The 12009-nt window shown below is 42.4% G+C and overlaps 1 protein-coding gene across 1 annotated transcript in view; it reads left to right on the top strand.

Moving 5' to 3' along the window:
* The window catches only part of MTA1 (metastasis associated 1), an 85103-nt gene extending 73524 nt beyond the window's left edge, over window positions 1-11579 (top strand). The window contains exons 18-20 of the mRNA XM_059822285.1: window positions 3993-4024; window positions 6928-7079; window positions 11441-11579. Coding sequence (XP_059678268.1) covers window positions 3993-4024; window positions 6928-7079; window positions 11441-11579 — 323 coding nt within the window. The remainder of the gene's footprint in view (window positions 1-3992; window positions 4025-6927; window positions 7080-11440) is intronic.
* The last annotated feature ends 430 nt before the right edge of the window (window positions 11580-12009 follow it).

The raw sequence follows: 12009 nt of genomic DNA on the forward strand, positions 1-12009 counted from the left end.
GCAGACTGAATTTGTGCAGTGGGAATAATTTTTGAATGCTGCCATTCAGATGCTGAGGTCCTATCGCTGGACTTGTGGGGAATGGGACTGGATCAGCAAAGAGCATACATGTCTACTCTCAGGCTTCCAGTGGGACCAGATGTGCTGGTTTGCTTCCCATTGGGAAATGAAGATTTCCCCACTCGACTCTGTGTTGTTGGGTGCCAAATATTCCCTACTCCCACAGCATGCTCTTGCGGTGGTGCTGTAGTTGCTGCAGGAAGTTTGGGTATTCTCTCATTTTAAATTTAACAAATCTGAAAACATTAGATTCAAATTATATGAGATTGTTGGAAAAGAAACAGATTTGTTGACTGAGAGGTAGTTCCCCCCCCATCCCCAAAAGATAAAGCTGCAAAGTAACAGTAGTAACAGACTTGTGTTTCCTGTTTGCGTTAGTCCTTCCCCACCTGCCTTTTTTTTGGGGTGAAAGTATATTCATCTTCAGCTTTGATACTTGAAGCATGAAAGGATCATTAGGGCATAGTAACCTGCTGTGTCTGGTTTTGAGCCAAAATCTCAGTAATTGTGCTTATGCTTGAGGAACAGTTCTGAGGTCTTTGTCACTAAGTTGTGGGGAGAGGAGGAGGCATGCTCTGAGAGTGTCAGTTGTTAATGTCTGTACCGTGATGAGTTAGTTGTTTTATTGCCATGTCAGTAATAACGTAGAATCATCTGTGGCAAAGGACGTCTATGCTTATCTGCAGACATACCTTCAGTTTACCTTGTCTACATTTTATCCTCTGGGACTTCTGCTTTATTTCAGGGTATAGAGGAGACTTTGGCGGGAGGAATTGAATGGGAGGAGATTTTGTAGGGCTCTGGGTTTTTTCAGTGCTATGGAAAAAAACATTTAATATTGAGTTTTCAGAGTATATTTCAGTTTCTTTGGCTGCAGAAGAGTAGAGGATGGGCTTAGATTCATCACTGTAGACCTTTACACTTTGTGATTTTAAAGGTTTGGTCACCTCTTTTTTTGTTGGTTTTATTTTTTTTTCCTTATTTGGAGGAGTTTAGTGTTGTTTCTGATGTGGAGCTATGTAAATTCAAGCAGTTGGACCTTAAATGTCATCAAAAGGAGTATTCACACTTTTTACCCTGTGACTTCTCTAGCCATCCCTCTGTAAAATAAAGGTAAAGACAGGGTTTTTTCCTGTAGAGGAGCTGCCAGAACCTTGTTGGATTTTGCTCCTGGTTTATATTAATATGCTGTCCTACTTTTTTAACTCGCTTGTGGAGGCATGTGTGTGAGAAGTCTCTCTCAAACCTTGATCTGTGAAAATGGAGCAAGCACCTCGGAGAGGACTAAGTTTCATATGGTGAGTTACCTGTCTGTACCACTCCTTACCCAGAGAAGGAGGATTGGTTTAGTTCTTAGAAGTGCCTGTCTCGCAGACCTTACCTCTCGCACAGAAGCCACCAAAAGCTTTTGGGTGAGAATCCATTGTTTCCAGTACAGATGGATCCTGTTGACTTGACAGCTGTTCTGCAATGGGTTACAGATGTTATGCTGTCTCTCTGCATCTCTTTGGTGACTATTGTGGGTAAAAGTTGCTCGTTTAATAGCAGTGCTTCTGCTGCATATGCTTTTAGTGTGATTTTTTTATTGCAAACTGAAGCTAGTCTTTTTGGTGTCTGTTTTAGTATTTATTCTTTCAAACTCCAGTTATTAAAGTGTGACTAAAGGGAAATTTCACAGATAGCTAAGATTAATACACTAATTGATACTTTATTAATGTGATAGCAAAAGTATAAGTTGTATTGAAACTGTAAATTTGTTTTGTGTCTTGTTTTACTGAAGCAAAAAGTTGTCACGGGCAGCTTTATCCTAGAAGTTACAGCTTAGCGGGTGAGGTGTGTCCCTGTTGTAACCACTGCTTCTTTGCTGTTTGAGGGCTCTGAAGCTTTGGGGCTCAGAGTAAGTAGCAGTTCTGCTCAGCCCTCACTCAGTTAGTGTCAGTCTCAACATCTCTTCTTACCATGGAATATTCTGGGTTAATTCTGGTGCTTAGGAGTAGCACTGTTTACTGCCTGTTTTTACATCCAGCAATAGTCATCGCAGCAGCCACGTATCAGCTGCTCCTGTAGGCTAGGCTTTTCTGGCATCAAGAATGTTCTTAGCACAAGAAAAGAGCTGATCTGGAGTGTGATTAAAATGAAATGTGTGGCCTCAATCCAGGGACTAACATCAGTTGATTTACATCTCTGGGAGCTCCTGTGAATGGAGAAAATGTTATCTTTCTGTTATGGAAGGGGGAAGAAAGAACAAGTGCTAGAGCTTAGCTCTGAAGCCGACATGTTCAGGTTGTGTCCTGCTGGCTGTGCTGTTCCCAGCGTCCGTGGAGCTCTTTGTCCATCCATCTCAGACGGCTGTTCACAGCTGCATTTTGGATGCGATTGCTGCTCCCGTGTAAAAAGGAGTGATTATCTGGCACCTACATTGCCTTTGTCAACATTCAAAGGTTGTTACTGGTCTTCTTGCTTGGTGCCTGGTACATCTGTTCTACAGATTTGATGGCAATCTTTCTGGCAACTATTTCTTCGTCTCTGTGGATACTTAGGTACAAAAATACTGCAAAAATTGAAACTGTGTCTTCATGTTTGAAGTAGCTAACAGCATACATCTCTACCGAATGGTAAATACACTTGATATAAACTGTTGGTTTTAATGTGGTGTCGTGATACTTAATGCTCAGAAAACGTCCCCTGTTCCGCCTGCCTTCCTCCCGATACGTTGCTGTGCCATGTGTTTCCTGGCATGCTTGCTGTGAGTACATTGTGTTTGGTTTTACCAAGGAGAGTCTCAAGGAATCTGTTGGAGCACAGACCACGAGCTGTAAAAGCTTTTTTTTTTTTTTCCTGGATTCTTTAAAAAGCTTTGCTGTTTCATCACAGCTGAACTGGCTGGCAATGGGAAATTTCAAAAGCCAAACGGGAACCTGGGAAGCTTGCTTTAAATGTGAAAGCAGAATTCATACTGATAACTTCTGCAGCCAGTGACAACATTTGCTGATGCCTGTCCTGTAATACTTGTTGGATTTGATGTACTGGCATTTTGGTTCTCAGTCAGAAGGGCCTGGAAGGATGGTTTGGTGCACTGATGTTAATGAAATGGTGTTTTCTGGGAGCATGTGTCTTAGAAAACTAAATGGTGCTAATAAAAAGGCTTATTAGGTCTCCCAGTCCATTCTGTGCCATACCCTGCTGCCTTATAGCAACACGTCATTCTCTTATATCCCAAGACCTTTGTGTGTCCTGCAAGGTCTCATATAGGTACAGTTCAGTACACAAGGCTATGGCAGCATGATAGGGTATTGGATGGTATAGCAAATAAGCTAGTAAAATCAAGCCATTGTGCTCAGTGCTTTACAGTGCTGTTTGTGTTACTGGAGAAGGGCTTTGTGTGATAGCTGGAGTTACTGTGCTCTGTGACTGATGGAGCTATGCCTGTGGAAGTATCTACTTGTGGTAGGTTCAGCAGATACAGTCTGTTTGCTAACAGCTTGTAGCTAACATCTGAGCTGAAGAGTTCCCTGGGGACCCAAGGATGATAGGAAAGATTTTATTTGTTGCTTTCTCCTTCTTGATGTCAGTAAACTCCTCCAAAACTAAAACAGAATGTCGGATTTTTCCCACAACTTGAGGAAAATCTCAGATCTGAAAGAGGAGGTGTACTTTTAGCGGTAGTTTGAAGAAAGGTGTGAGTAAACAGAGAAAAGACTGAGCAAATGGAACGTGTTTTTAACTTGGGGGCTCTGCTCTTCGAACCATGTTGTTAAGGAAGCTCTTCTCAGTTACCTTTCTAGGAGGGGAGAAGTTAGTTTGGTAGACAACTCTTGTTTTAGCAAAACAACACAGTTGCAATCATAGCTGCGTGTGTTTTGATTTTGTACTTTTTTCTGTCTTGGAAAAGCAATGGTCTTACCAGCTCTATTCTCTTTCCTGTTTGTTAGGTCTGCCTAACCACGGACAAACCAGACAAATGGTAAGAGAATGTTCATTTAACCAAAACAGGGAAAAGAAGAATTATTAACCCGCACTAGATAGAACACCCCATTAAACCCTAGTGTTTCACTTCAGTCTTTGCTGTTTGCAGCTGGTCATACTTCCCAATTAATTGAAAGGTTTAAAAAAAATTATTATTTTGGGGCATATGAAATGTTGAAGTAGTTAAATACAATTTAAACCTCAAATCTATCTATCTGTATATATAAATGAGATTCTGTTTTGAATGGAACATTTTGTTTCTGCTCATACAGAAACTGAGTGGCTGTTTATAGCAAAGTTCTGGGGTGTGTTTCTAGGTGGAATGTGTTTCACTGAAGGAGGAAGGTTTAATTGATGGAAGGGTTTGTTTGGAAAACAGTTTCTTTTTTATATATATATTTTTTAGGAAGTCAGTGTGCAAGTTGTCTGCTGAGAATGCTTGTTTTTTTATGTTCTTTTTTTTTTTTTTCCAGTAAAAATTATTCTAGCCTTTCATCCATTATGCTGAGTTTTATCAAAGGACAGAAGCAAATAGCCAGTCTGATTGATGCGTCTCTGGCAAAATGCTTTCTCATGAAATTCACCTTGGTGTGAAGGGGTCAGCGCAAAGGCTGTGCATCACTTTCCCCCCTTACGCATGGCTGATGGGAAACTCATGGGAGACAACTTCAAGCATAATTTTTTTTTTTCCCAAAAATGATCTTCTGGTGTTGATAAAGTGGCGTTTGCCTCATTAGGTGAACTGCCACGACGTATTAGTGTCAGCAGAGTCACTCTGACATGGGTCAATCAGCAGCAGCTATGACTGATGGTCACTGAATAGTGATCACAAGCATTATTAAATCTAATAATGTTCCCGGATAGTGTGCAGTATCATGAGGATAGGCTATAACTTGAGCATGCTAGTCTGCTTGTAATAACGAAGCATTCATTTGGTTTGTTACTTGAGCATCTGATACGAAGTGGTAAATTGCATTCCTCCATGAACTCAGCTTCATTTCTTGTCATTGAGGAGACTGGCTACTTGTTTGTGTCTGCTGTATAAACCAACTCAGTGCAGTGGGAGAAATCTGTGATGACCTAACACTTTTTAGGTGTTTTAGGGTAAAACCCCTGAACTGCCTTGATTTCTGGTTGCTTGATAAAGTGTGCTACTGAACTGAAAATTAAAGGTCCACGTTTCAGGATGTACCATTTGAAACAGATTGCTCTGTGCAGGTAGAGAAAAGGCAACCTCGAAGCACAGGGGTGCCCCTTCTAGGTATTTCCAAGAACTTTCTCCGGAGTTGTTCTCCTGTGTATGTAGCACATGCGGAGAAAATATCCTTCGTAACACCAATGAAGGGATTTTCTTGGAGAAATCTGGCGGGGGGGGGGGGGTGTGGTAAAAAAAACCCCGTAAGAATAGCTTTTTATTTTAAATCTTTTAATAAACCTCAAATATAAAAGCAATTCTTGAAGTATTTCAGTGGTCTGCTGTGGTGCCGAAGTTGTTTTCTATAACATGGAGCTGGGCAGCTAAGAAATGAAATCGTTTTTGCACTTGTATATAACAGCTTTAAAGAGCTTAGGATTTTAAAAGGTGGGATTTTGTTTGTTTAGCTCTAAAGCCCTAATTTTTTACAAGAAGTAGATCTTGCTTAGCACAGTTGATAAAGGCTGGTCAAAAAAAAAGTCATTGATCATTTTTTGGTTTCTCCTCTGATAAAAATGAGACAGATGCAGGGTTTTGTTGGGTTTTTTTTTTTTCCTTAGTTGACAGACTGAAGTCTTCCCTTTCTGAGTCATAGTGTTAAAATTTGGTTGAGCTTCTGCCATAACCTGCCACTTAAGGACTTGAGTACCTCATGTCCCCACCTTCCCTTTTGAGGTGGACCTCCCAGGCCAGACCCCCCTTGTGTGCATGCTCAGTTTCCCATTTTGTGGGCAGAAAGGGAAGCCTGGGTGCATCTGGGGAGATGGTCTGACCTCGGAGGGTGGCCTGTGAAATACCGGAATTAAATTTCTACTGGGGTGTTTTCTGACCAGCTTTAATTTATTCATCCGAAATTTTCTGGGCCCTTATTTTGCATCTTTCCTGACTCGTGCAGTGTCATGATTTCAGTGGGATTTCTCAATGTGCTAATCAGCAGGAAGAGGGGCAGCAGAACTGGACTTCAAATGATCAAGGACAGCTGCATTTGAGAAGCTTAATCCTTTGCTCCCTTGCATCTGCACCTCTCTTAATAACAATTCATGTTTTTCCAGTTGAGTGGAACGGGGCTGCTGTGGGTCTGGAAAAGCATACCTGTGTTGATTCGCAAAGCAAATTTATTATATACAGGAAATCTGTGGTGTTAAATTCTAAAAGGATTTTATGATGAAAGCTGCTAAGCTTTGTAGCTCTAGATTTGTTTTCAACAACATATTTAATATATCATTAAATATTAACCTTCCTAGAACAAAAAGGATATGGGTAAGTTGAGTACACCAGAATAACTGTAAATTCTGATTTTTATATTTGATTTGCTGTGTAGCTCGATTTCCTTCCCTGAAATCAATAGAGTTGCTCTAGACTTATAGTAGTAGCTGAAATCTACGTCTTATGCTCAATCTTTTAAACTTGATGTCATCTTTCAGACACAAGCAACAGATTATTGGTAATGCCTTCCATTTATTATCTGTCCTGTCGCTGGAGTATTGCTGTCCTATTGTATATTGAAGGTGCCTAACTTCTTCTGCTTGTGGACAATTGCTTTTATGTGAATTCTGTGTTCAGTCGTGGGCAAGAGGGGATATATTTACCAGAAACTCTGGACAACTGATATGAAAACTTTAATTCTCTTTTCCTTTGAGTGCTTATCACATGCTACTGCAGGTTTGTTGCAGTCCATAATTGTACTTTTTTATGTATCATGTTAGGGACCAAGCCGAAACTTGCTGCTCAATGGGAAATCATACCCAACAAAAGTCCGATTAATTCGTGGTGGATCCATGCCTCCAGTGAAAAGGAGGAGGATGAACTGGATTGATGCACCAGATGATGTTTTTTACATGGCCACTGAAGAAACCAGGTAGGAAACTTGGTCTTTTCAGAGGATTTAAGGGGAGGTCTTTTTTTGTGTTCCTTGTGGATGCTGCAGCTGATTTTGTGGTTAGACAAGGATCTCTTCAGCAGATACGTTGCTACGAACGGAATGCAGACACCACTGCTGGTGTTTAGGTGGATAAAAGCTGTGATATACCTAATCGTGTCTGATGTGCCTAATCATGCTCTTGCATTCCAGAGGAAGCAGATTTCTTCTTCTTCCAGAGCAGCTCCTGTAAGAGGTGGGCAATAAGGGGAGGAAGACTGAGGTGGCGAGTTCACCTGGTTCAGACCCATAAATGCCTTTGGAAGTCCCACTGCAGTGTCTCAGTAACAGGATAGGGGCCTTCTGGTGCACGGGTGATGCTGAGGAACAGAGCCTCCTGTACATAGAGCTCTGCATGCCCTTTTGCATACTGAAGTCTCTTGTATTACCTCTCAGAAGTTCTCCTTGTGTGTCTTGAGTACTGAAACCTGCAGGTGACACAGAGGGTTTCTGGGGGCTGAGTTGCCTCGTTTCTTTGGTGATTTATATTTGCCACCAGTAGCACTGAGATTTAGCCCTGCAGTGTCCATCTTCCTCCTTTAGTGGTACTGCTTCTGCTAGTCCTCCTTGTTAGTCTGCCTACAGGATAAAAATAGTAAAAGACACTTTCTTTGTAAGAGTTTCACTTGGAACTCTGTTTTACAGGCTGCTGACAGAGTGGTAGAAGCTATGTGGCCTGATCCCTAAAGCAAAGCTTTTGTGTGTGTGTGTTCCCAGTACTGTGTTATTCCTAGGAAGGGAGGAGTGCTCCTGGGTGTGGTCATAAAGGTAGAGGCACATGCTTGTGTGGTTTCCTCCCAAGAAATTGATGCCTCTCTCCTGGGTGACCTCGAAGAAGGTCAGAGCAAAGCTGTAGCCTTGCTCTTCAGCCCTCTCTGCAAGCAGACGTGCTCTCTGGCTTTTGTCTGTGTCTGAAGCCTGGAGTTATCAAGACTTTCAGTATCAGTGCCCCATCAGGCAGAGAAGCACTCACCTTTCCCTCCAATACCTAGCAGAGGTGGACATGGGAATTACTGGATGTCTGAGCCCTTGCAAGTGACCAAGGACACCAGGAGTTTTGAGTACTTTGTCGCTTCTGGTGCTACTAAATTTGGTGCTGCTCTGAGTATTCATTTGTTCAGCAAGAAGTGCATAGTCAGAGTCCTGACATCCCCAACCTCCTCCTTAGCTTGCAAAGCATTTCAAGTGTCAGGTGACTATTCTGTGGGCCTAGCATCAAAGATGTGCTTCATGAACATTACTGGTCTCAGTTTGTCTAAGTTACTAATCGCTGATCTGTTGGATCATCAGATTTCAGTGCAGGAACAACACACACACACCACACACCCCCATTAGAACTCAGAAGAAACATGACATTGATTTCCTTGTCAGACTTGTTCCTATGGATGCCTTTAATGCAACTGTGCATTTCACACCATCTTACATCTTTACCTTATCTTTCCATTCTGTGAGTCACTGTGAAAGTAAGCAGTGGGATCCCTCATATAATTGAAACTAATGTGAGAGAAGTATTTAATTTTCAAGGGAAGTGGTAAAGAGGTAATGGGATCCTGATACAGACCTTCGGCTCTGGCAAATTCACGTGCCATTGCGGATGTGGGGTATACAGTCTCTAATTCAGTCCTTAGATGCTCAAGGCTTGTTTCATAATCCTGCATCTACAAAACACTTGACATCTATATCATCCAACCCACAAGAAATACTGCAGGTCCGTGGTAGTAATGTCTCAGTACTACTACAAGGTCCTGCCCTTTGATCTGTACAGAACAGTGAGAATATTCATTAAGTGCAATGTTGGTCATGAGAACAACTTTCTGTAAGGGCACAAAATCATCTGCTCATACAGAACCACTGACCGAGGCAGGAAAGATCAGTCCCACAGCAACCAGCACATCTCTAACGCAGAAATCGTAGTGCAGTGATAGACATCAGCTCAATAAGACCTTATCTCTTCCATTAAAAAAAAAAAAAGAAAGAACAGGCTTCTTTGTCTGACAGCCTTGCTGCTTAGCTGACTGATGAGTGATGAAAAGAGATGTTTGGCAGCCTGCTGAAAAGCAGGGAAGCCTGAGCGATGTAGCATTGTAAGCGGCACGGGTTTTCTGTCGGGTGGTTCACCTCTAACTTTTCCCTGAACCATCTGCTGCATTCCAGCGTCAAGAATGTAAGACTTGTTTGTGAGCTCTGAAACAATTTGAGCTTTGTTTTGGCTCCATAGCAATCAATCTAGCAGCAATATCTGCATATCATCCTCCAGCTGAGGGTCAGGCTGTGTTTTCAGTCACAGAAAGTAGGTTTTCCTAAAGCTTTACACCCCCCCTTCTCCCCCTTTTGTGTGGCACTGTTGAGAATGGTGCTAGAAAAGTGGATAGCTTTGAGGGAGCAGTTTGAAAAGTTGGTCGATTGAAAGGAATAAGTTTTTGAATTCAAGCCTCACAGTAAGCAACTCGGCATTTATAATTTATGCAAGCAGAGGCAACGAGTGACCTGATCAGAATCTAGAACTGCTACGAGACGTGTTTCTGATGGCAGCGTGTCTAATTGAGTACGTGTGGATACTGTGAGAAGCTCCGCTGGCTAAAAGTAGATCAACTTCAGCTAAGCGAGTCTTGGAAAAATCATCACATCAAGATTTTATTTTTTTTCTCCCCACCACCACTTTTCCACCCTGTTCTCTCCTCTCCCCACCCTGTGGCCTTTCAGCTTTAGAAGGCGCTGGAGAAATGAGGACACCGAGCAAACAAAAGACCTGTCTGTCTGTGTGTGAGCTCTATGTAACAGGCTTGTTCTGCTCAGTGGGCAAAAAAAGCAAGTGAAGATTTGCTGGTTCAAAATCTTCAGTTGAAGTTGTTGATTTGTCAATGCTGGTGGTGGGGAGGGTAAACTTGGGGGGGGGGGGGGAGTATTTTGACCAGTTTCTTCCATGAATGTGTCTTTTTTTTTTTTTATTTTTCCTTTTTAAATGAAAAATTTCACTCTGACAATGTTCAGTAACCAAAAATGTAAAAATTATCTCTGGGAGATAGATGGTTGAGTTGTGGACTGTAAAAGCGTGTGGCTGCCCTTCCTTTAGTGCAGTATTGTGTGTCTCACGGTAAGTTAAAAATCGTTAAGGTAGGAGCCTATAAGGGTAGGCAGTGCTTCCTTATCAGACCCTTCTTGTTGCCCCAGTTCCTGAACTGAAGGCTGTGTATAATGGGTACTGGTAGACTACTCTTGTGAACATTTATCACTTTCCTATATGCCTTTGACCATCACAACATCCTCTGGAAATGAATTCCTCATTTTAATTACATAGCACATTTTTCATTGTTGCTGGTGGGGTTTGTTTGTTTGGGTGTTTTTTGGTTGGGTTTTTTTTTAGGATACTTCCTTTAGCTCTAAGCCTGCTATTGACAAAAAGAAACAAGTAATCATTCTGTATTGTCTCTTTCTACCTTATTTTGTTAATTTTAAAACTTCAGTGTGTCCCCTCTCCGTTCTCTCTCTCTCTTTTACTTTCTCTCCATATAGAAAACAGCTTCCTGCGTCTGATAAGACTTGTTGCTAGTCTTCTAACAAGAAGATGTGAATATTACCTGTTTCTAGGTTGGGTACATGCAGTGTAGGAGAAATAAGAGGGGGAGACACCCTGTTAGTATTCCCAGCGGAGGGGGGAAGGCTCCAGTATTGGTTCACTGGTTAGTTGCTGTCACGGAGCTCCCCTGCAGCCGCTCAGCCTTGAGGCGTAGCTCCATGGGAGACCAAATGTTGCTGGCTTGTGCTGTGACGGGTTTCTTTTGAAGAGGCAGCTGTGTGCACCTGCTTGGGGCTGGGGAATGTCAAAGAGCTCTGTGAGAGATGGATTAACAGGTGGGGAAGTGACCAACATTGCCAGAAGAGGTTTGATTGTAACTTGGCTTTGTAAATTCCCACAAAGCTCCCTGCAGCATGTCCAACCGATGTGTCTGCATGCATCAAAATAAATTATTAGTATGGAAACTGGCTGTCATAACTGCTTCACATGTTACATTTACAGCAGGAGACCCTGGTCCTACGAGGCTGGACCAGAATGCCTTCTGCTCTGCAGGGGGAAGGATTCTGGAACAGAGAATGCAATTTCCTCTTCATTGATGGGTTTATAAATCAAAAAACAAGAGTTCCCTGGGGAAGACATTGCTGAAATAAAGAGCATCAGCCCATCCCTTTAGCGAGCAGCCTCTACGTGTGCAGGCCTGGTTTCACTTGGAGAAATCGAGAAACCTACAATGCCTTAGCGTCCGGTCTCTGTAATCGGTTCCTTTCTTCCTTACTGTCTGCAGGAAAATCCGCAAGCTGCTTTCCTCCTCTGAAGCCAAGCGAGCCGCCAGACGCCCTTACAAGCCTATTATCCTCCGGCCCATCCAGGCAGTGCAGCTACGCCAGCCCATGAATGATGAACCCATAATCATTGAGGATTAACACATGCTGAGCAGCTCTCCGGATAACGGTGGATCTGCCTGAAAGAATCTCTCCTCCAATATATACTTGAGTTTCTATGGCTACAGCGTTGAACTAACTGTTGAAGAGAGGGAACTTTTGAGGAACTGTTTTGCATCTTTTAAACCCTTAAAAAGAACTCAGCCCTGCTCTGAGCCTCTGACCACAGACTGCTCTCTCGCGCGCGCTCTCTCCTTCTCTCTCCTTTCTTTTTTCTTTTTTTTTTCTTTTTTTTATTTTTGGTAGCCTCTTTTCCCCTTTGCTTCTACCCCTTTTGTAGACAGGGGGAGGGAAAGTAAGTTTAACTTATTAAGAGAATGTGGACTAGTACTTTTTAGCTTTGTTTCCTCTTCCGATGTACGAAGAGCTAGAACCCTTCATTTTGTGACTGAGCTCTCGTTGCAAAGCTGTT

The sequence above is a fragment of the Gavia stellata genome, chromosome 10, assembly GCF_030936135.1.
Source record: "Gavia stellata isolate bGavSte3 chromosome 10, bGavSte3.hap2, whole genome shotgun sequence".
In the NCBI taxonomy this organism is placed as follows: Eukaryota; Metazoa; Chordata; class Aves; order Gaviiformes; family Gaviidae; genus Gavia; species Gavia stellata.